At 36.7% G+C, this 22,949-nt stretch overlaps 1 protein-coding gene across 1 annotated transcript in view; it reads left to right on the top strand.

The window, feature by feature from the left end:
- PPAT (phosphoribosyl pyrophosphate amidotransferase) overlaps positions 1–22,358 on the top strand; it is a 42,370-nt gene extending 20,012 nt beyond the window's left edge. Inside the window, exons 2-11 of the mRNA XM_011998439.1 lie at positions 7,729–7,795; positions 8,750–8,956; positions 12,008–12,120; positions 12,219–12,364; positions 13,228–13,300; positions 13,933–14,084; positions 14,501–14,628; positions 16,324–16,545; positions 18,986–19,106; positions 20,199–22,358. Coding sequence (XP_011853829.1) covers positions 7,729–7,795; positions 8,750–8,956; positions 12,008–12,120; positions 12,219–12,364; positions 13,228–13,300; positions 13,933–14,084; positions 14,501–14,628; positions 16,324–16,545; positions 18,986–19,106; positions 20,199–20,395 — 1,426 coding nt within the window. The 3' untranslated portion in view covers positions 20,396–22,358. The remainder of the gene's footprint in view (positions 1–7,728; positions 7,796–8,749; positions 8,957–12,007; positions 12,121–12,218; positions 12,365–13,227; positions 13,301–13,932; positions 14,085–14,500; positions 14,629–16,323; positions 16,546–18,985; positions 19,107–20,198) is intronic.
- The last annotated feature ends 591 nt before the right edge of the window (positions 22,359–22,949 follow it).

The raw sequence follows: 22,949 nt of genomic DNA, 5'->3' as shown, positions 1-22,949 counted from the left end.
ATATGTCATTTAAAAGAACCATGCCAACCATAAAAACTGAAGTCCTCCTTTGATTTCCTTATTTTATGGTTTGGATGCTTTTATATAGGCTTTCATAAAATGAGGCATAGGCTACTTTTTAAAGTGATCAAATGAGGAGGATGAAGTACATCTTAGAAAGGAATCCAACTTATATGATTTTTAACTCAAATTGACACATGAAGATAAATTATAATTACAATGAAATTGCAGACTAATCGGGAGGTGGATAAGTATCGTTTGATCTTTGTAATGTTTAAATTAAAAATTTACTCATCTCATTAATCATTTCATTTCCAAATGTTTTTCCAGTTCTATTTTATTGAGTAACAAAAGTAGCGTTGTATTTTACATTAATAGATCAACTGTTAGGTGTGATTTTAGTGGCATAAACATTCTTTTAAAATCATGATTCACCATTACGTTTACAGACTTTCCCGTTGAAGAAAAAGAAAAGGTATGCTCTTTATCATCTTAAAAACTCTATTAGGGTTTCTATGTTAAAAAAGGAAAACAAATGAAAAATAAACATAAGTACAAAAGCACATCACTGCTTTCAGATGGCACAGTTGTATTTAACTCTCAAGGTAAAAATTGTTGAAAAATTTAAATCAGGTTTTATAATTGCTTTAGGCTAAAATGTTGAGAAATGTTTTAGATTTGTTTGAAAATAGGAAAAATAAAAATCTGGAGTTATGTAAGAATTATCTTTAGAGAAACAGGGCCCAGGTTATTTAATACCTGAGCTTGAATATGAGAGCAGTAAAGAAAGGCAGGGTTTCTATTCTATTACCTGGTTTAGAGTCTAGATTTGCCGCCATAGAAAAGAGTCTGGACCAAATATACAAACGATAGTGAAACAGAAAAGCTCTCTCTCCGACCTCTTCAGATAATTTTTTCCTAAGTTGCTCCTCATTCCACAGCATGAATCCTAAAACTGTAGGCAGAGGCTCTGGGGATTTTAAACTGAAACTCTTAAATCATTACTTGAGATGCATTTATATAAAATAAAAGGAGTGAAATAGAGGGAAAACTTGACCACTGAAGGAATGTGGTTTGGCAGCTGTAGGCCAAAGGAATTCTGAGGCTGAGGATGATCAGATTTAGCAGAACATGAAGCTAAAGTGTATTTGGGTCCTTTGCCATGGCTCTGGTCCTGGCTACTTGCTGCCTAACAAGCAGCCTATTCCTACCACTTGCATGAGGTTGATCCCAACAGTGGAAAAGGCACTTCCATTTTCTTCCCTTCTTCCATTTATTACACACCAGTAAAAATTCTGCTGGTTCGGCCATAGGAAAAACCAGAAAACATTATATAATGAATCAAACCTGGTGCAAGAAGGGCTTCTTAAGCCTTAGGGAAAAAACTTTGATTACCTTAAAAAGTTTTGGATTCTGCAGATCAAATAAATTGTAAGGCAAGAAAATCACGCAAATTTCTAAGACCTCAGTTGACATGAATGGTCAATTTGTAAAAGTGAATAAATGTATAGAAAAGTGTTCCACCTTACTGGTAATTAAACAAATGCAAATTAAAAGTTACCAATTTGTATATCATTATAGGCCATTGTTTCTTAAATTAGCCTAAATCGTTATTTATTTATTTTATTTATTTATTTTGAAATGGAGTTTTACTCTTGTCACCCAGGCTGGAGTACAGAGGCATGATCTCGGCTCACTACAGCCTCTGCCTCCTGGGTTCAAGCGATTCTCCTGTCTCAGCCTCCCGAGTAGCTGGAATTACAGGTGCCCACCACCACACCCAGCTAATTTTTTGTATTTTTAGTAGAGACAGGGTTTCACCATGTTGGTCAGGCTGGTCTTGAACTCCTGACCTCAGGTGATCCACCCTCCTCAACTTCCCAAAGTGCTGGGATTATAGGCATGAGCCACCACGCCTGGCCTAAATCACTATTTACTTATTAAATTTGGAAAGTCCGTTCTTCCCATCAATACTCCATAATTTTGCATGACAATGGTTCTACATAAGGGACATTCATGCCTAGTGAAGTACAGTTATTTTGGAAAGCAGTTATTTTAGAAATAATGTTTCAAAGTAATGGCCAGGCGGGATGCCTAAGGCCTGTAATGCCAGCACTTTGGGAGGCCACGGTGGGCAGATCACTTGAGGACAGGACTTCGAGACCAGCCTAGTCAACATGGTGAAACCCTGTCTCTACTGAAAATACAAAAACTAGCTGGTCATGGTGGCGTGCGCCTCTAATCCCAGCTTGGGAGGCTGAGGCAGGAGAATCTCTTGAACCTGGGAAGCAGAGGTTGTGGTGAGCTGAGATCACACCACTGCACTCCAGCCTTTTTGACAGAGTGAGACTCCATCTCAAACACAACAAAACAAAACGAAAAACCCAAAACAAAACAACAAAAAAACCAAAGTAATTATATCCTTCTGAATCAGTATTAGGACTTGTGTCCTAAAGTAATAATACTAAAAATGGACAAAAGTTATTAATTGCAGTATCATTTGCCTGAGGGGGGTGAAGACCCACACTCAGTTAAATATTATGGAACCATTAATTGTAATATTTAATTTTAGATCATGATTAATCTTGGGTATAAAGATTATTTTTAATGCAACCAAAATGTTAATGTGCTTATAATTTTATAATTTAAAAATGTAAAAAACAACTAGTGGTATTGTGGAAAGTATATGGGAAGAGGCTGAAAACCAGGGAGCCCAGTAAAGAGGTTACATTAATATTGTATATGAGAGACGATGAAGTTCTGGTTAGTCATAATGAGAATAGAGCAGAGAGAAAATTTTATGCAGTATGTCAGCAGATTTTTTAAAGACTTAGTGACTGGCCAAAAATCAAGGATATCTCAAATGTTTCTGTATAAGTGATTGGAAATATAGTGATGCTAAGGTGGAAGCAATTTGTAGGAGGATCAAATTCGGGCTAGATGTGGTGGATCATGCCTCACTTTGGGAGGCCGAAGCAGGAGAATCTCTTGAGCCCAGGAGTTTGAGACCAGCCAGGGCAACATGGTGAAACCCATCTCTACCAAAAATACAAAAAATTAGCCAGGCATGGTGGGTCATGCCCCATGGTCTCAGCTATTCAGGAGGCTGAGTTGGGAGGATCATTTGAGTCCTGGAGCAGTGAGCCAAGATCACGCCACTGCATTCCAGCTTGGGTGACAGGAATGAAACCCTCTCTCTTAAAAAAAAAAAAAAGTTGATGGGAGAAGAGAGAGTTTGATTTTGGAATTGGGGGTTTGAGGTACCTAAACGTGCATAGTTAAGTTGTAAGTATAGTCCCTCTGTTTATGAGTGAAAATGAAGGAGTTTGGAGCCAAGGGAATACCTGAAAGGGCTGAAGATCCCTTTAAGAAGTGGAGATATTGGCACCCACATCTTCATCAGACCAACTCCTGGTTAAAATCAGGGACTTTCAGAAGCTAAGTGATTTACTTATTTATTAATCAATATTTAAAGCACTTAAATAATGAAGAGTCGAAGGTGTTTAATTGAATAAAATAATGTAATTGCTGTTTAATATGGTAATAACCGCAAAGCTTTCTCAGAATTTGGTGTCATCTCAGAAATGGAAAGAATGTAGGCAGGGTGGATTCTTCTTTTAATGAAATGATTTGTTACTGAGCTGTAAACATGAAAATTAGCTAACTTAAGTTAACCAGTTGTAATCTTTGTCCTCTTAACCCAATTCACATTTGGTACTTTTATTATACTATTTACTATTTTCTCTCAGGTGTTAAATTTATTTGCAGTTCTGTCCTTTTTGAGGTTTCACATTACTAAATGTATATAGCTTAGTGCTTTGCCCATGGTACACACAGATAGTGGGTGTTACAAATTTTTGAATAATTCTGCTCTTAAAAATAGCATCTGTAAGATTTAGACTATGGTAGAAATCTTATTACTGTCATTGATTTCCCTCCCTTTGCCTACTAATGTTTCCACAGACAGTGAGCAGATTCTATGTAAGTAGTATTGGGTTTAACAACACAGTGCGTCAAGAAACTCCTCTAAATCACTTAGTCTCAGATCATTTAATCTATTACATCTTCGTGATACTTTATTGTTAAAATGGAGCTGCTGTTCTTCATTGTTAAAATGGAGCTGTTCTTCGAAACAAGTAATGAAATAGTGTTGAACAGTTATTTTAAATGTGCTTTTATTTATCAATTTAGGAAAATGGAATCAAAATAAAGGAGAAAGTTCTTGTTTGGAGCTGTGGAAAAACATCAGTTAATTAATGTTTTTGATATTTTTCCCCCTTTTTGCCACTCTTATAAAATTAAAACTTGAACAATTTTTAGAACCCAATCCATATTTCAGAAACATCACATGCAGTTGGCACTAGCAGTTGGTGCCATTGTAATGTGCTTTTTCTGTATTTTACAGATTTTTTTAAAGTGGTAATATTTAACCTCTTTTTAAAAAAATTAATCCTTAACCTTGTGCAAAATAGCATAATAAATTGGTTATTTTTCTTCAGTCTTGACATTTCAGTCTATATTTATCATATGGCCTCAGAAGTCTTAAACTTTTACAGTTTGTAAAACTGTAAAACAAAACAAAAACAAAAGAGTACTTTTTTTTTTTTTTTTTTTTTACCTTCAGTGGTCTCTGGGGCTGTACTTGGGCTGAGCGTTTCCAGGTACCTGCCATTTGCATCTTCCTCTGTAAATTGTGTGGCAGGTTCATACTGCAGGATTACATCCAAATCGTGGAAGAACTTCATAGTTTTAGAGCTGTCTCCAGAGTTATGGGCATATTTAACTGTTCTGTATTCATATTTGAGATTTTTGTACTTAGCCCGGCACTGTTTCCAGTCTCTGTATACTCCTAATGATTGCAGCCTTTTAGCAATGTAAATAAATATTCCTTTATTTCTTAGTGTTCCATAAAGTTGTTTTCGTATATTTTTTTCTGCCCAGACACTTAGCAAAGCTTTAACCTCCTCCTCAGTCCAGTGCTTTCCTGCTCCACTCTCCATGTTGAAAGTGACCTGGAAATGATTCACTATTTCTAGCCAAGGTTTTGTTTCCTAGGAAACCAGACGGCTGGTTGTCAGTAAGCTCTGAAGAGCTGAAAGGATCTAGTTTAACTGGTTCAAGCTGCCTGAGGGAGTAACTTGAGAAACTGCCAAATAAGCAGGCTTTGTGATTAAAGAAGCCTGGACCTAAATGATTTTTAACCATATTCATTTCAGCTTGAAGGAAGAACTACCCTTGAGACAAAAGGGAAAGAAAACCGTTTTTTATGTATTTCTTTTCTTTCATAATTTACTGTTTTACCAAATGATTGTTGATTTTTAAAAATTGTTTTGAAAATGGTTGGCAGAGGTTTTTTCCCAGAGGTTTATAACCATTGTTAATAATATATTTCCACTGACATGAATCACCTAGTCCTCTAACATTGGTTAACATACAGACCCCATAGCATTTCACTAAATAAAAGAAATCATAAGTCATAATTTATTTAGTCCCATATGGTATATAGTATTATGCATATCTATTTTCAGTATTTAATGCATTTAATAAAATCAGTTCTTGAGGCTGCTCTGAGCTGTGATCATGCCAAGTGTTTTTTAGAGTTTTACTTGGCAACGTATTTAATGTTACAGTTTTTCTCGTTAATAAAATGCTGCAACAATTGCAATATATAATTTTGAAAAAGGTTCCTTTTTACCAAATAAATCAATGTATTAACAGCCACTAAAGTCTACAGGCACATATGGAAGAGGTTTACTTTTTGTTTCTATCCTGCTATATATGTTCTCTGGAACAAAAATTGGTCAATAAACATCTACTATTTATAGCACTTGTTCAGAACTATTAAAAATTGTAAAGCAGTTGGAACCTTTATGAGAGTTTATACTGCACAGCGGTATGGATGCTCTTAGTCTTTACTATGTCTTTAGATTTTGGCTGTTTTCTCTGTATCACCACTTAAAAACACTAATGCAGGAAATGAGATACAGACATGGGAAAGGGTGCCTGGTCAGCAGAGGGTTTTCAAAAACAACATTTTTTTTTTCTAATAATAAAAGTGCTATTTATTGGAAAACATTTGGAAAATGCAGAAAGGCACAAAAAATGGTTATAGTTTCAGTACCAGCTACACATTTTGCCTCTATTATATTTGGAGGTTTTAATTTATATCTACATACTCATCCTGTTGAAACCCTATTTAGAGGTTATAAAGTGTAGAGGTTAGAAGCATAAATTCTGCAGTTGGGTTGTCTGTATTCGAATCCTGCCTGTACCACTTGCTGTCTGTTTGGCAATGGGAAAGTAACTTCCTTTCTATTGCTTTAGTGTGTTTATCTGTAAAATGGGCGTGGTAATCATAGTACCTACTTCATAGGATTGTTGTGAAAGCCAAATTAGATCACTCATGCTATCAACTTAAATAATTAAAAGGATCAGAATCTAGTTTAAAGAGAGTTTATTCAAGCGCCAAGTTTGAGGATGACTCACCTGGAAACACCAACTCCAAGGAATGGAGTCAGCATTGAGAAGTAGGAAAGTTAAGGTTTCATTTCTATAGGCAGACAGAGGAGTTTTTAGCAGAATCACATTTTTTATACAAGGTTAGCGCCCAGTTACAGCAGTTTGATTGGTTATAGGTGGTGGTTCTTTTGGGGAAGGGTACCTTTAACATTTTTTACAGAGGATGTAATTGTTAATGGGTTTTCTTTCATTTGGTCTATGCAGCACAGCAAAGCAGAAGTTATCCTTTTTTTTTTTTTTTTTTTGAGATGGATTCTCGCTGTGTCACCCAGGCTGGAGTGTAGTGGTGCGATCTCGGCTCACTGCAAGCTCTGCCTCCTGGGTTCACACCATTCTCCTGCCTCAGCCTCCCGAGTAGCTGGGACTACAGGCGCACGCCACCACACCCGGCTAATTTTTTGTATTTTTAATAGAGATGGGGTTTCACCGTGTCAGCCAGGATGGTCTCGGTCTCCTGGCCTTGTGATCCACCCGCCTCTGCCTAGAAGTTAATCTTTAACAAAGGTCATCACTTGAGAAGGCAGGATGTTATCACCTCTGTTGTCTTTTTTTTTTCTTCTTCTTCTTCTTGGTTCACTGCAACCTCCGCCTCCCAGATTCAAGCGTTTCTCCTGCCTCAGCCTCCTCAGTAGCTGGGACTACAAGCGTGTGCCACCGTGGCCAGCTAATTTTTGTATTTTTAGTCGAGACGGGGTTTCACCATGTTGGCCAGGATGGTCTCCAACTCTTGACCTCGTGTTCTGCCCGTGTCGGCCTCCCAAAGTGCTGGGATTACAGGCGTGAGCCACCGCGCCCGGCCGTCTCTGATGTCTTTTAATTCTCTCTAGTCATTGTATAGAACAAGAAAAATAAAGTGAGTCTGAGAAACAGAAGTTGTAACCATATGTGACTTGGATCACAGTCATATCTCTCTCAAGGCCTAAAGTATATTTGGGGTTCCAGTAGGTTTTAAATTATTTATTTTTACAGCGTAAAATGCTTAGGACATGTTAGTTAGAATTAGATATCTAGTTGTTACATTGTCATCTGCTGTGATTGCTAATCATCAGCATCAGCATCATCAATAGGAGTAGTACTTAGTACAAGTAGCATTTAATGTGTTGTCACACTAAGTTCATGGATGCTTGTCGAGAAAGTATGCTTGATAAAGTTCTTCAAGAAGCTCATCAATTGGCAGATTTAACAGCTAATATCTTTTTATATTCACAGGGGTCAGGAGAGTGCTGGTATTGTGACTAGTGACGGGAGTTCAGTGCCAACATTCAAATCACACAAGGTAAATTTGAACTTTAAGAAATCTTGATGACAGGCTGGGTGTGGTGCTTCATGCCTGTAATCCCAGGACTTTGGGAGGCCAAGGCAGGAGGATCACCTGAGGTCGGGAGTTCGAGACCAGCCTGACCAACATGGAGAAACCCTGTCTCTACTCAAAATACAAAATTAGCCAGGTGTGGTGGCGCATGCCTGTAATCCCAGCTACTTGGGAGGCTGAGGTAGGAGAATTATTTGAACCTGGGAGGCGGAGATTGCGGTGAGCCAATGTCACACCATTGCACTCCAGCCTGGGCAACAAGACTAAAACTACATCTCAAAAAAATAAATAAATAAATAAATAAGTGAAAGAAATGGGATGACAAAGATAACAAAAGACAGGTGATCATTAATATGGGGGGGGTGAATAAATAATTTGCAGTCAAAAGTGATATTCTTTGGATCAGCCACTTTCAACTTTATATCCTAACATTTATCAAATTAGGATGTATTTCTTCCCCAGTGACAATTTTTTGCCTAAGACCAACTCAAATAGGGAGTCATTTATTTAAATGCTTTAAGATGCTTTGATTTGTTTAATGCAAATCTTAGTTTTTATGCTTGATAAATTTTATTGCTTAGTACATCTGTTCTTAAATGTTTTAGTGAATAGTATCTTATGAAACACAAGTGCTTCAACATTGTGAAGGTATTAAATGCCACTAAATTTTTCTCTGTAGAATGGTTAATTTTATGTTATGTGACTTTTGCCTCAATAAATTTTTTTAAGTAAGTGCTTCACAGTTCTTACAGTTAGGTTATTTGTTTTTGGCCTTTTTTTTAGATTAGAATTCTGAAATACAGAGAAATTAAATGTACTTCTTTGTCTTATTTGGATTGGCTGAGCAGAGAAGAGAGGCGTTTATTACTAGCAGTACTAGTCTGTTTTTTTCTAAGTTGCACTTTTTGATTTCTCAAGGGAATGGGTCTTGTAAATCACGTCTTTACTGAAGACAATTTGAAAAAATTGTATGTTTCAAATCTTGGAATTGGACACACAAGATATGCCACTACAGGAAAATGTGAATTAGAAAATTGTCAGCCCTTTGTTGTTGAAACACTTCATGGGAAGATAGCTGTGGCACATAATGGCGAATTGGTAAATGCTGCTCGATTAAGGAAAAAGGTACATTTGTTTGTTTGTTTTCCCTAAGCCTTTTTAAATGATTAGCATGGGTTAATGAATAAAAGTTAAGGATCTTTGTAAAAGGCATTTTCTAATTGTTGCTACCTGTTACCTAACTGCAACAACAATTGCATCAGAATGATCTGGAGTACTTGTTACAATTCTAGATTGTAAGATGTCCCCTAGAGTTGGAGACAAGGGTGAGAATATGCATTTTAGACTCACTTTTTGAATGCACTGCTTTAGAGATTTGGGAGAGTTGATTTATGGTTGGAAGCATAGAGAAATTAGAGTTCATGGACTTGCTATCTCTTTAACTCTGTTGCTATGTACAAAGCTCGTATGAAATAAGAAAAACCAAGCTGTTCTTCCTATTCTCAGACTCAGCACACTTCTGTGGCCAAATAGGGGGGTTTCTTATACCAGCCAATTTTCCAGAGGATACGAAATGGGTATCCTATAATTCAGTTGTATTCTGATAGTACCTGGAGGTAAAGTCAGGTTCCAGAAGTTAAGGGCTCAATCCCACAAGATTGTCCCCCACTTCAGATGCTAGTTGCAAGTCCAGGCCTCTGGTACATCAGACAACCAGTTATAAATTGGGAGTTCCTGCAACAGCCCTGGCACTGCCTTTGGTTTCAAACATCACAAAACTCAAGAAAGTACTTTGTATACATTTACCAGTTTATTATGAAGGATGTTACAAAGGCTACAGAAGAGCAGTCTGGTGAAAAGATGGAAAGGGCAGGGTATGTGGGAACGAGCATGGAGCTTCCATGCCCTTTCCAGGGGCACCACCTTCCAGGCATCTCCAAGTGTTCAGCTATCCAGAAGTTCTCTGAACCTAGTCATTGTGAATTTCTATAGAGGCTTCATGAAGTAGGCATGAATGATTAAATCATCAGCCACTGGTGATCAGCTCAACCTTTAGCCTTTCTCCCCGAAGCTGGAAGCTCCAACTCTCTGGTTGATTCCCGCGGCAACCAGCCCTCATACTGATGCTATGTAGGAACCCCTAGCTACCGGTCATCTCAACAGCATACAAAAGGACACTTATCATTTTGGCAATTCTAAGGGTTTTAGGAGCTGTGTACCAGGAAAGACCAGGATAAAAATCAACATATATATTTCTTCTTATATGTCACAAAATCATAAAAATAAAATGGAGTATAAACTTGGAGATGACATGAAAAAAATGAATTGGAAACAATGACAGAAAACTAGAGTATGGGAAAAGGGAGAGAGTGTTTAAACTCTTGGTTCACAGCATGTTGTTTGGAGCTTTCTGTGCTAATGATGTCAAATTTGTGCCTATGCTTTCATTCATCATTTTATCTTTTTTTTTTTTTTTTAAACTGCCTGTCTTTATATTCATTCCTAGTAGCTTCCTTTTATCCATTCAGGCATTCATTAATTAATGTTGAGTTTCTTCAGTTTATTAGCTCCCAATAATCTTGACTTGGTAACCTCAGAACCTGGTGATATTTAGTAATAGATGGTTACCCACATGCTCCATCATCCTATAAGCATTCTAGAGCTGGGCAATTCACATATGATGAACAGTTACAGAAGCTGAATAATATTGAATTGCCGGGTCAAAAATATCTAGAAACCAGGCTTTTGTACCATTCATTGTCATTCTATTTTCAGTTCTGTCTTTAGACATTTCCTAGAGCTTTGTCCAGCCCTGTTTGTAGGCATTATAATGACCTTATTGTGCTTTTCTGTCCCCAAATGAAAAAATGTATAGTTCATTTAAAAATTCAGACAATCATGAACGTATAAATATGGAGTAAAAATTTCTTAAAAATTCACCACTTAGAGATAACCACTAACTCACTATTTCCTGACATTACCCCTTACCCAGATGCTAAACTTCATCTCTACTTTTAGCTCCCTACTGAAAATGTTCTGTAGTGCCCATTCCGACTCAATCTGTGCATGTCCATGGGGCTGCCCTTGTCCTGGTCAGTCTTGCTCAGAACTTTGTAATTATCATAGAGTATACTCAAGCGATATTTATTGCATCTGCTACATTTCGTTGTTCAATACAGTTGATTCCTTTCTTCTATCAGTAATAATTAGTGAGGATGGGTAGCCACCATTATGATCACTAACAAACCCAGCTTGAAAGTTAACACTGTAGTGTACTACTTTTATAGGAATATACCCAGTTCATCAAGAGTGTTGAGGGTAGAAAAGGTCAGACCCACTAACCAAATTTTCAAGATCCCCTACCCACTTTCAGGTCTGCATGCCTTCAAATTTAGTATTCAAAAGCTTTTCTATACATCTCATAAAGCACTTTTTTTTTTTCTGCTTGAAAACCTTCTAGATTTCTTATATTGCCTCCAGCCATGGTCATCCGTTATTAGTATACACATACCATTAATGTAGGAGTCCCCAACCCCTGTGCCAGGGACTGGTACCAGTCTGTGACTTGTTAGGAACAAGGCCACACAGCAGGAGGTGAGCGGCAAGTGAAGCTTCATCTGTATTTATAGGTGTTCCCCATTGCTCACTATTACCACCTGAGCTCTGTCTCCTGTCCAGATCATCAGCAGCATTAGATTCTCATAGGAGCATGAACCCTGTTGTGAGCTGTACATGCAAGGGATCCAGGTTGTGCTCTCCTTAGGAGAAGCTAATGTATAATGCCTGATGATCTGTTACTGTCTCCCATCACCCCCAGATGGGACTGTCTAGTTGCAGGAAAACAAGCTCAGGGCTCCCACTGATTATGGTGAGTTGTATAATTATTTCATTATGTATTACAGTATAGTAATAATAGAAACAAAGTGCACAATAAATGTAATTCACTTGAATCATCCCCAAACCATCCCCTGTCCCTGGTCCATGGAAAAATTGTCTTCCACCAAACTGGTCCCAGGTACCAAAAATATTGGGGACTGCTGCATTAGTGGGATGCAGGATTTTCATAGCTGGACATCCACAGAATGCCTTATTTCTTTCCATTATGGTTGGCTACTGGGTTTGGGGTGGGGTGGAGCTTCCCCTCTGATGATTAAACTTCTCCTTTTTTCTGTATAGCTTCTGCGTCATGGTATTGGTCTGTCCACAAGTTCTGATAGTGAAATGATTACCCAGTTACTGGCGTATACCCCTCCTCAGGAACAAGATGACACCCCAGACTGGGTAGCCAGGTAAGCAGAGAACTGGATTAAACTTGGAGCTCTAGTAAGGACAGTTTTGCCTTGCATATGTTTATAACTGAAGTTATTCATTATTTAATTAATTCCAGGATTAAAAATTTGATGAAGGAAGCACCCACAGCATACTCCCTGCTTATAATGCACAGAGATGTTATTTATGCAGTACGAGATCCTTATGGAAATCGTCCCTTATGCATTGGTCGTCTTATTCCAGTGTCTGATATAAATGACAAAGGTAATAAACTTCAGAAGGAATATCATTTCATAATGTTTTTCAGTTATTGTTGTACTGCTATCAAGCCCTGAAATCTTTAGGTATAGAGAGTTGATGGGTGGGAGGGAGCTAAGTAATGAAATAATGGTAAATGTATTCTTCCTTTTTGAAGTATGTTTCTTTGAGTACTTCTGAGGATGAGTCCTGTTTGTTTTTTTGTTGTTGTTGTTTGTTTTGTTTTGTTTTGTTTTTGAGACAGAGTTTCGTTCTTGTTGCCCAGGCTGCTGGAGTGCAATGGGGCGATCTCAGCTCACTGCAACCTCTGCCTCCTGGGTTCAAGTGATTCTCCTACCTCAGCCTCCTGAGTAGCCGGGATTACAGGCATGCGCCACCATACCCAGCTAATTTTGTATTTTTAGTAGAGACAGGGTTTCTCCGTGTTGGTCAGGCTGGTGTCAAACTCCTGACCTCAGGTGATCTGCTCACCTCAGCCTCCCAAAGTCCTGGGATTACAGGTGAGAGCCACCACACCTGGATGGATGAGTCCCTTTTAATGTTTTTAATGGAGATTCCTATTTTTTCCTGTCTCGATTGCCTATTCATGTCCTTTGCCTAGCTTTTTCATTTCTACAGTATGATTTTAGTGGTTTCTTTTGACTTTTATCAAGATGTTTTTCTAGCCATGAAATCATAATGTTAGAAGGAACCTTAGAAGATCATTTATTTTATCTTTGGCTCAAGTCAAATGAGGATCCATGTGCTTTTAAAGCCACAGAAATGGCTATTGTGTGAATTTTTTTTACTTATTTAGTGTTAGCTGTTCTGTTGAAATAGCCTCTTAAAATTTATTGAATCCATTAACTGAATTGATTTGTGATTTACAGAGAAAAAAACATCAGAAACAGAAGGATGGGTGGTGTCTTCAGAATCTTGTAGCTTCTTATCTATTGGTGCAAGGTACGTTTTACCTTATTTGGCATATTATCTTTCCCCATGTTGAAAAGAATTTTTTTTTGACACAGTTTCTTATTTAAGTGAAAGTTTGAAAGTTTTCCTTCTGATATCTAATAGAAAATATTTATAAAGGGATTTTCTTATGCATGTTATGTTCAGCAGTTGCACTGAGTTTAATGTTCTAGTAATAGCTTCTAATTCTGACGCTGGCGTTCTTTCAAGATACTATGAAACTTATTTTAATTATTTTGTATATTTTTCTCTTTTTACAGTACAATATGATCATAGAGACTTATTTTAGAAAGGAAGAACTTCCTCATTGAGATATAGCTATGATAGAAAAATGTAAGCCAGGAGAAAATGTTTTCTTTATACTTTATTCTTTTAAAAATCAATACAACTTAGGGCCCTTAATTTTTCAATTCTATACTAGAACTTAAGAGTTTACAGAGAGATTATACAGAAATCATTGCAGGAGACATACTACTTTTTAAAAAGCCACTTCTAGATTTTATATTGAATGAATCAATTGTTTCTCTAAGGGAAGGTACTCTATGTGCTTTATAATTAATGTTTTCATCAGCCTTAAGGACTAGTTTATTAAAAGTGTTCTTTCTTTAACATTGTTTCCCAAGATATTACCGTGAAGTCTTGCCTGGAGAAATTGTGGAAATATCCAGACATAATGTCCAAACTCTTGATATTATATCAAGGTCTGAAGGAAACCCAATGGCTTTTTGTATCTTTGAATATGTTTATTTTGCAAGACCAGACAGTATGTTTGAAGGTAAGTAGATTTCTTTTCTTTGAATATTCATATAAATGTTTTAGCTGTCTCCTTGAAATATGGCAATTCTTGCCTCAAAGGCTTACCTGGCTCTTCGAAGGCACATAGTTATATGTTGTGGATATAGGACTGAGCCCACAAGTCATAAGATCACAATTTTTTACTTCCTTTTGACTCTTGGATTTTGTTTTTTGTTAGGAGTAACGATTATGATTTTTAGATCTATATGAAGGGTCAAATTTTTTTTTAAACCACACAGTTGAATTCCCTAGTTTGTGTATTTCCACATTCATATTTTTGTATATATTGCATTTCTTTTTATATTCAATCTGTAGAATTCTAGCACTAGTTTTTTAGAAGAACACTGTTATATTATGCTAAGTAAAATACTCTCTCTCCTTTTCCAAACACACCAGACCAAATGGTTTATACAGTAAGATACCGTTGTGGCCAGCAGCTAGCGATTGAAGCACCTGTGGATGCAGATTTGGTCAGCACTGTTCCAGAATCTGCTACACCTGCTGCTCTTGCTTATGCAGGAAAGGTATTTTCTCTTAATTAACATGCAGTGAATTGCTCTCCTAGCTGTGGAATAAGAAATCCTTGCCTATAAAGAGAAACTCATCAACATTTCTAAGGAGAAAGGAAGGTTTGGTGGTTAATGTTGGTTTGTTTACAAGCGTTATTTATTTTCCAGGCTTTTTACCCAATGGCACTATTTTAGTGAAAACCACTAAAAGGTTCACTGAAAAGAAAAAACGTTCACTAAAGGGTTCAGAAATTTGCCCCCCTCTTTTTAAAAAGATAACATCATGAATATACAGTTGACCCTTGAACAATTTGGGGGTTAAAGGTGCCAGCCCTCTGCACAGTCAAATCTGTGTATACATTTTAATGCCCTCAAACTTAACTGATAACCTACTGTTGACTGGAAGCCTGACCAATAACATAAACAGTTAATTAACATATTTTGTGTATATATTATATACTGTATTCTTGCAATAACTTAAGCTAGAGAAAAGTAAATGCTTTGAAGAAAATCATAAGGAGGAGAAAATGTATTTACTATTCCTTAAGTAAAAATGGATCTTCATAAAGGTCTTCATCCTCATTGTTGTCTTCACGTTGAGTAGGCTGAGGAGGGAAGAGGAAAAGAAGGGGCTGGTCTTGCTGTCTCAGGGGTGGCAGAGATGGAAGAAAATCCACCTATAAGTAGACTCATGCACTTCAAACCCATGCTGTTCATCAACTGTATATTGACTTCAGTGGAAAAATTTACTTAATATTAAAATAAACATCTTGAATCATCTTTGCAAGTCACTGGAATATTTGCTTGCTATTAAGTATGGGTAATAATAAAGCTGTTTATGTTCATTTAGCATAATGTTGTCAGTGTTATGCTTTATTTTCATAACCAGGTAGATTGTGTAACTATAGTAATCCTGGGGTATAACATCCAATATTCACTACCTTGGATACTTCATTAGCTTCTAAAATAATTAATATGCATACATTTTATAAAAGATTACCTTGATAAATGGGTTAATTACCTCCTATCCCTAAAAAGTATCTCATTAGTCTACTGGTTTTAATTTATTTAATTCATTTCTTTAAAAATTATTTTGGGCCGGGCGCGGTGGCTCAAGCCTGTAATCCCAGCGCTTTGGGAGGCCGAGGCGGGTGGATCACGAGGTCAGGAGATCGAGACCATCCTGGCTAACATGGTGAAACCCCGTCTCTACTAAAAATACAAAAATCTAGCTGGGCGTGGTGGCGGGCGCCTGTAGTCCCAGCTACTCGGAGGCTGAGGCAGGAGAATGGCGTGAACTCGGGAGGTGGAGCTTGCAGTGAGCCGAGATCGCGGCCACTGCGCTCCAGCCTGGGCGACAGAGCGAGTCCGTCTCAAAAAAATAAAAATAAAAATAAAAATTATCATTTTGAATAATGAATTTTTCTGACAGTGATTTAATCTTTGTCATGTCTTCATATGCTTAGTGTTATCTTTCAAAACAGGAATAATGTTTAAGACAAAAACATTATGAGTCCTCGCAAAATGAATTGGTTTTTCCACCAAGTATATTTTGTTTAGTGGTTTTTCTTTTTGCCTTTTCTCCAAATAATAAAGGAAAATAATTTTGAAATTTCACTTGAATATTCTGGTGGCAACACAATCTAGAGAACTAATATTTGCCTATTCTGTATATTGTTCCTCATTGTCCTTTCATTTCTTCTCTATCAGTGTGGACTTCCATATGTGGAGGTGCTGTGTAAAAACCGATATGTAGGGAGAACCTTCATTCAGCCAAACATGAGGTTAAGACAACTTGGTGTTGCAAAAAAATTTGGAGTATTGTCAGACAACTTTAAAGGCAAAAGAATTGTTCTTGTAGATGATTCAATTGTGAGAGGCAATACCATCTCACCTATAATAAAACTGCTCAAAGAATCTGGTGCAAAAGAGGTGAGTAATATTAAAACATATCCCAAAGCATCAGTTAACAATAAGATACTGGCATAAAATTGCAATTCAGGGTAGTGAATCAAAATGGATGTTCAATATAATAAATTAACTTTTTTATATCAGTTTGATTTAGGATTAACTGTGTAGCAACTTGGAGAACATGTAACAGCCACACTTACATTAAATGTAATCCTTAATAGATTAAAAAGCTCAATATAAAAGCTTAAGGCTGGGTGAGGTAGCTCATGCCTGTAATCCCAGGAGCCTGAGGCAGGAGGGTTGCTTGGGCCCAGGAGTTCGAGGACAGCCTGGGCAATATAGTGAGACCCTGTCTCTACAAAAATAAAAGATAGTAGTAAAATTAAATTTTAAAAAATTAAATTAAATTTTAAAAAACCTAAAATTTTAACAAAAAGACTATACAAAATAGGCTGGGCACAGCGACTTATGCCTATAATTCCAGCACTTTGGGAGGCTGAGGTGGGCAGATTGCTTGAGTCTAGGAGTTCAAGACCAGCCTGGGCGACATAGTGAAACTCGCCTCTCCTAAGATTACAAAAAATGGGTGGGGCGTGGTGGCACACACCTAAAATTCCAGCTACTTAGGAGGCTGAGGTGGGAGGATGGCTTGAGCCTGGTAGGTGGAGATTGCAGTGAGCCGAACCAATCTCAAAAAAAAAGTCTAAAAGCACAAAATAGAATGCTCTTTAAAATCAGTGGAGTATTGATTGCTTTCTCTACTTGAAGACATGCAGCCAATTCCAGTGTAACACCTTTGACTTAATATTTTTTTAAATTTCTTTGTTAAAGACAGTGTCTGGCTCTGTTGCCTAGGCTGGAGTGCTGTGGCACCATCTCAACTCACTGCAACCTCTGCTTCTGGGGCTCAAGCAATCCTCCCACCTTAGCCTTCTCAGTTTCTGGGACTATAGGCATGCGTCATTGCAGTCAGGCTAATTTTTGTATTTTTAATAGAGACGGGGTTTCACCATGTTTCCCAGGCTGGTCTTGAGCTCCTGGGCTCAAGTAATCCACCTGCCTTGGCCTCCCAAGGTGTTAGGATTACAGGCATGAGCCACCGTGCCCAGCCAAGTTATTTTTTAATATCACTTTACGTCTTTTGTTTTTTCCTTGATACTGGGACTCAATGTGTCACCTGGTTGGAATGCAGTGGTTCGATCTCACCTCACTGCAACCTCTACCTCCTGGGCTCAAGCAATCCTCCCACTTCAGCCTCCCAAATAGCTGGGACCATAGGCACACACCACCATGCCCGGCTAATTTTTTGTATTTTCAGTAGAGGCAGGGTTTCGCCACGTTGCCCATGCTGATCTCAAACTCCTGAGCTCAGGCCATCCGCCTGTCTCAGCCTCCCAAGGTGCTTGGATTACAGGTGTGAGCCACCACACCTGGCCTCACTTTATGTCTTGAAAAAATTTTTTTTTAATTTTTATTTTTTAAATTGATAAATGTATATATTCATTGTATACATGTTTTTATATAGATATACTAAGTTATTTTAAGATTTCAAAGCTTATTCTATTTCATAGCTCATACTACAGAAGTGAGATGCCATTTACAACTAATAGTTGAGTAAATTTAAAAATAAAGTCTCAGCCTGGGCAACGTATAGTAAGACCCCATCTCTGAAAAATCAAAAAATCTCACTGTAGAAGAAAGTGGGATGAAAAGCAGTATGCCAGTTTATTTAGAAAGTTTCCAAGATAATTGGAATTATGATTTTCCAGCCTTTTTTATACTTGTGTTTAGGATTATGATCATCTCACTCTGGAATTCTGTGGAAATTATGTAATAGATATAAGAGTTTAACATAATTGCATCATTTATTGCAACAGTGAAAAAGAATAAAGTCAAAGAACCTGGAAATGGCTTAAATATCTCCCAGTTGGAGAATATAATTTAGTAAATTGATATATCAGTGATTAAATATGATGCAGCCATTAAATAAGAAGACTACATAGCAAAAATGGGAAAATCTATTCTAATAAAGTTTAAAAAGGAAATGTGGACACTGAGTATAGCCATTTAAATGTACCTGATGAAAGGCAAAAAAAATAATAATAACAGACAAAAACAACTCTGTTGTAGTAGTAAGGTTTTGTTATAACCTGGTAAATTGTATTTTTCTTTTTAAAATGGTAAGATAAGAGATAAGCAAAAGTACCCGGTATTACAAGAGAAAATCTAAGTGGCTCTAGGAATGTAAAGACATCAAATGAGAAGTAGGATATCTAGAGAAAGAAAATTCCTCATGATTAGGTGACAGAAAAAAAACAAGAAGCAGCTTTGTAGAAAGAATAGTTTATTACCCGTATGTTGTTACTGAATATTCTGCAAAACAATTTTATATTGTATTTGCACAATGAAAGAGAATTTTGCATAGTGTTACAAACCTTGTGTACAATGATTTCTTTCCAAGGTACACATTCGAGTAGCTTCACCACCAATTAAATATCCATGCTTCATGGGAATAAACATTCCTACAAAAGAAGAGCTCATTGCCAATAAACCAGAATTTGATCACCTTGCAGAATATCTAGGTAAGTATTAAAATTTCTATAAACTTTGATTATTAACAGAGAAAACCCAAAGCTTGACAGTCTTTACACCTTTAGTAAAAAGGAGTATTCAGTGTTTGTTGAAAGTTTTATAAGTTAATCAGATATTGAATACTATTCTCAACAGTGAGAGTAGTTGGCATGGGGCAGACGCCATAGAGTCTTGTGTTGGAGAGCTAAGCCAAGGTGAGATCAGAGAAGGGAGAGGTGGTTTCCAGGTGGAGGGAAGTGCAAGCATATCACTTAAAACCTCCCAAAAGTCAGATCCCAAGAAAACCAAATATAATTTAATCAGATTCTAACAGAGTAATTTGGATGTGGATACAAATCACAAAGTAAAAAGTTTGTGTAGGTTCATATTCAATAATGAGATAAGGAGACTTCGAGATCTAAGTTTTCCTGGGTAAGACATCTTCCTGTCAAAATCAGGTGATGTATAAACTGTGGAAATAACACATGATATTTAGTCATTGTGCCTTGCTACCTCTACACAAGGCAAGGCATAATGACTTGTTTGTGGCTGGTGTTTCTTTTAACCTGTCATGCACGTGCCTCACTGGTTAAATATTTTTAAATATCACCCTGATGGGTATCATACATGTTATGAGCACTCACACTTTGCCAGAAACTATACTGCCTATATTATTTGTATTATCATAACATCATAAAAACTCTACATTTAGGCAATGTTTCCACCATCTTATATAGATGAAAGAATAGACTTCGGAAAACTGAGTGAACTTGAGCTTAAATTTGAGCCTAGATCTTCCTGACTTTAAATTCCACTTTCTCAATTAAGAAAATTACTCCCAAAGCCCTCTAATTCCATTCTAGACTTGAAGCCTCCTCTGCTGTTTTAAATTATGTTATCCCCTAGATTCCAATTTAAAATTTTAAAAATAAAGGAACTGAGTTTTATTGACTTATTTTTTCCTTTTTTTTAAAGAAAGGCTAAAGGAGAAATTTTTATCCTAGGTTAAATTATTCTGTGTGTAACTATTCTCTGTTGAAGCATTTCTTCCTTTCTAAAGGAATTCTCATTACATTTTTACTTTTCCTTCTTTCTCCCTTTAGGAGCAAACAGTGTTGTGTATCTGTCAGTAGAAGGACTGGTTTCATCTGTACAAGAAGGGATAAAGTTTAAAAAACAGAAAGAGAAAAAGCATGATATTATGATCCAAGAAAATGGAAATGGCCTGGAATGTTTTGAAAAGAGTGGTCATTGTACAGCTTGTCTCACTGGAAAATATCCTGTAGAATTGGAATGGTAGCTGGTAGGGTTGGATGTGTGTAGTTTCAAGATAGAAAGTTGGTCAAGAAGTTATAGTGGTCACACCTCATCTATTTACTGTTACTCAGTTGGTACAATATAAAATGCCATGCTTATGTTTACCTTTATAAGTTTGGAGATTTTTTTTTCTGAAAAGGATACCAAAGTGCGATAACTGAACATCTCTAATTGCATATAATACAACAACATGTGGTGTTCTTTTTTTTACACAAGCATCGGCTAGCCTTTTTAAGCTGGTCAGAGAAGGCAGGTGGTCACTGACATTTGCCAAGTCCATGCTTTAAAGGGTCTGCAAGAAGTTAGAGTTAAGGAGAGGTGACGCCAACAAGACAGGTGAGTTAAATATAACATTTCACACAAAGTTTGAATAGAATACATTATACCTCATAGGTGTCTAGCCTCTACAGTTCTGGCTGTAGTTATGACCTTGGTTTCCCTAACTGTAGACAAATCTTCAAAAACCAACAAACAAACAAAATATAATCTGTGGTGCCTCAGTTACCCCACATGTGCAATGGGATACTTATATTAGATTAAATAATTAATAAGAATGTGAATAAGTGTCATACTTTTGTGATTTGAACCATCATTTCACCTCTGATTTTAAGACAGCTTATGACTGTTAGCTTTCGAAAAGCTAATGATTATTAACTTTTTGAAATGAGTTTACAATTAAGATTTCATTATGATGGAAGGAGACATAATTGGCAGATCTTTGCCATCTCTCTTTGAGATGTCCTAAAAAGGGTTGTAAAAATCTGTGAAAAAGTTTTTCTTACATTTGACTAGAAAATGTGATCCATAGTGCCCTGATACTATAAGCTCAGCAAGTAACCTGGTACATTTGAAATAAAAACTAGATTTTTAGATTCAAACAATCCCTTTATCCTTAATTATCATATGCTTTTTTAATGAAGTGCTTGATCACTTGCAAGCATATATACATGTAGATGTACATATACATGTACACATAAACATTATTGCAATTAAGTGATCAAGTACAGACACAATAGGGGCCAGTTTTGTTTAAGGATCAAAGAGACAACCACTTTGGGGAATTAGTATCATCTTATAATCACTTTTTTCTACTTTATTAAGATCTAATGAGTTTGATTTCTTTTTTGAAGTTTTTTCTTGTAACATCTGAGATTTAGAAGTTTAAGATGATCCCAAACCTTTGTTTATGTAAGAATTTTTAAACATAGAAGTGTTTGTTTCTGTTATGTTACCATAATTTGATGTATATAGTGTCCAGATCCATTTAGAAATTTAATATTTATTAATAACTGAAACTGTTTGTCTTCCTTTGGTATATAGTCTCACATATTATATTATAGCAGGCCAAGATAACATTTTGACAGCTCTTTAAGCCCACATGCAGCAGTGGGTCAGATAACCCTGTGGCAGTGACACGGGCAAATTGGCATTTGAATAAAGCCCTGGCACCACCTCAACATGTGCAGCCTCTTGTCTTAAATGTATTCCCCATGGCAGCATGGAGGAGGCAAGACCTGTGGGTCAATTTTGAACTGGCCTTACTTTGATTTTTAAAACACAAGAGACTCAGGGAAAGTACTAAACCAAAATCTCTGATTTTACTTTGCGTTTTCTGTAGTTTTTGTTTTACTGAGATGCTTTTGTAAAGGAAAAATAATACTGTGACAGTTTGGTAATTCTACAGATTTCTTAATATTTCTCCATCATGGCCTTTTACTTCACAATTTTCTGAAGTCTGAATTCAATTACAATTTTTTTTTTTTTTTTTACTAATTTAATCTCAAATGTTGTTTAACTGCTTTAAATTTATATACGTAGAGTATTAGAAACTGCAGAGATGAAAAATGTGTTTTCACGGGATTTATATTGTGAACTAAACTAAGCCTACTTTTTGTGACTTATTTGTGATGCCTTGTTGATAAATATGTGTAATAAGTATGTTTAAATATGTGTGTGCTTTTTTTTTTTTTAGCATGAAAACAACTTCTAGGCTCCATTCTTGGCACCACCTAGTCATATCTTATTTCTCTGATCCAGGCATTTCAATAAATAGGCCATCTCTTATGAAACAGGCAAAACGTCTGGTTGACTATGAGGGACAAATAAAGTAATTAGAAATGCAATACTAAGTAAGCACTACATCGTGGCAAGTTCCTTGGAAGCACTATGGGGAAAGAGGGAGTGTCATGGAAGAACAGGATTAGATTCAAAGTGTTGGGGTGGGTAGGTACATGAATAGATAAACTGTAGTACATTCAGACAATAGAATATTATTCAGTGCTTAAAAGAAATGAGCAATCAAGCCATCAAATGACAGAGGGAACATAAATGCATATTAACTAAATGAAAGGCACCACTCTGAAAATACTACATACTTAATATTGAAGGTATCCAAAGAAAAAGTCTCCCATGTTAAGGATAAACTGGTCACAGACAGGAAAGATTACTAGTAGGGCACCTGCCAGTGTTAAGAAAATTTCTGTGCAACTAGGTAAACCTTGGTCGCTGGACTGGATCTTTAATTCTTCGAGGTTCCT

Source organism: Mandrillus leucophaeus, unplaced genomic scaffold (genome assembly GCF_000951045.1).
Source record: "Mandrillus leucophaeus isolate KB7577 unplaced genomic scaffold, Mleu.le_1.0 Scaffold570, whole genome shotgun sequence".
In the NCBI taxonomy this organism is placed as follows: Eukaryota; Metazoa; Chordata; class Mammalia; order Primates; family Cercopithecidae; genus Mandrillus; species Mandrillus leucophaeus.
Note: the sequence above shows the minus strand (reverse complement) of the source record. Positions and strands in the feature narration are given on the sequence as shown.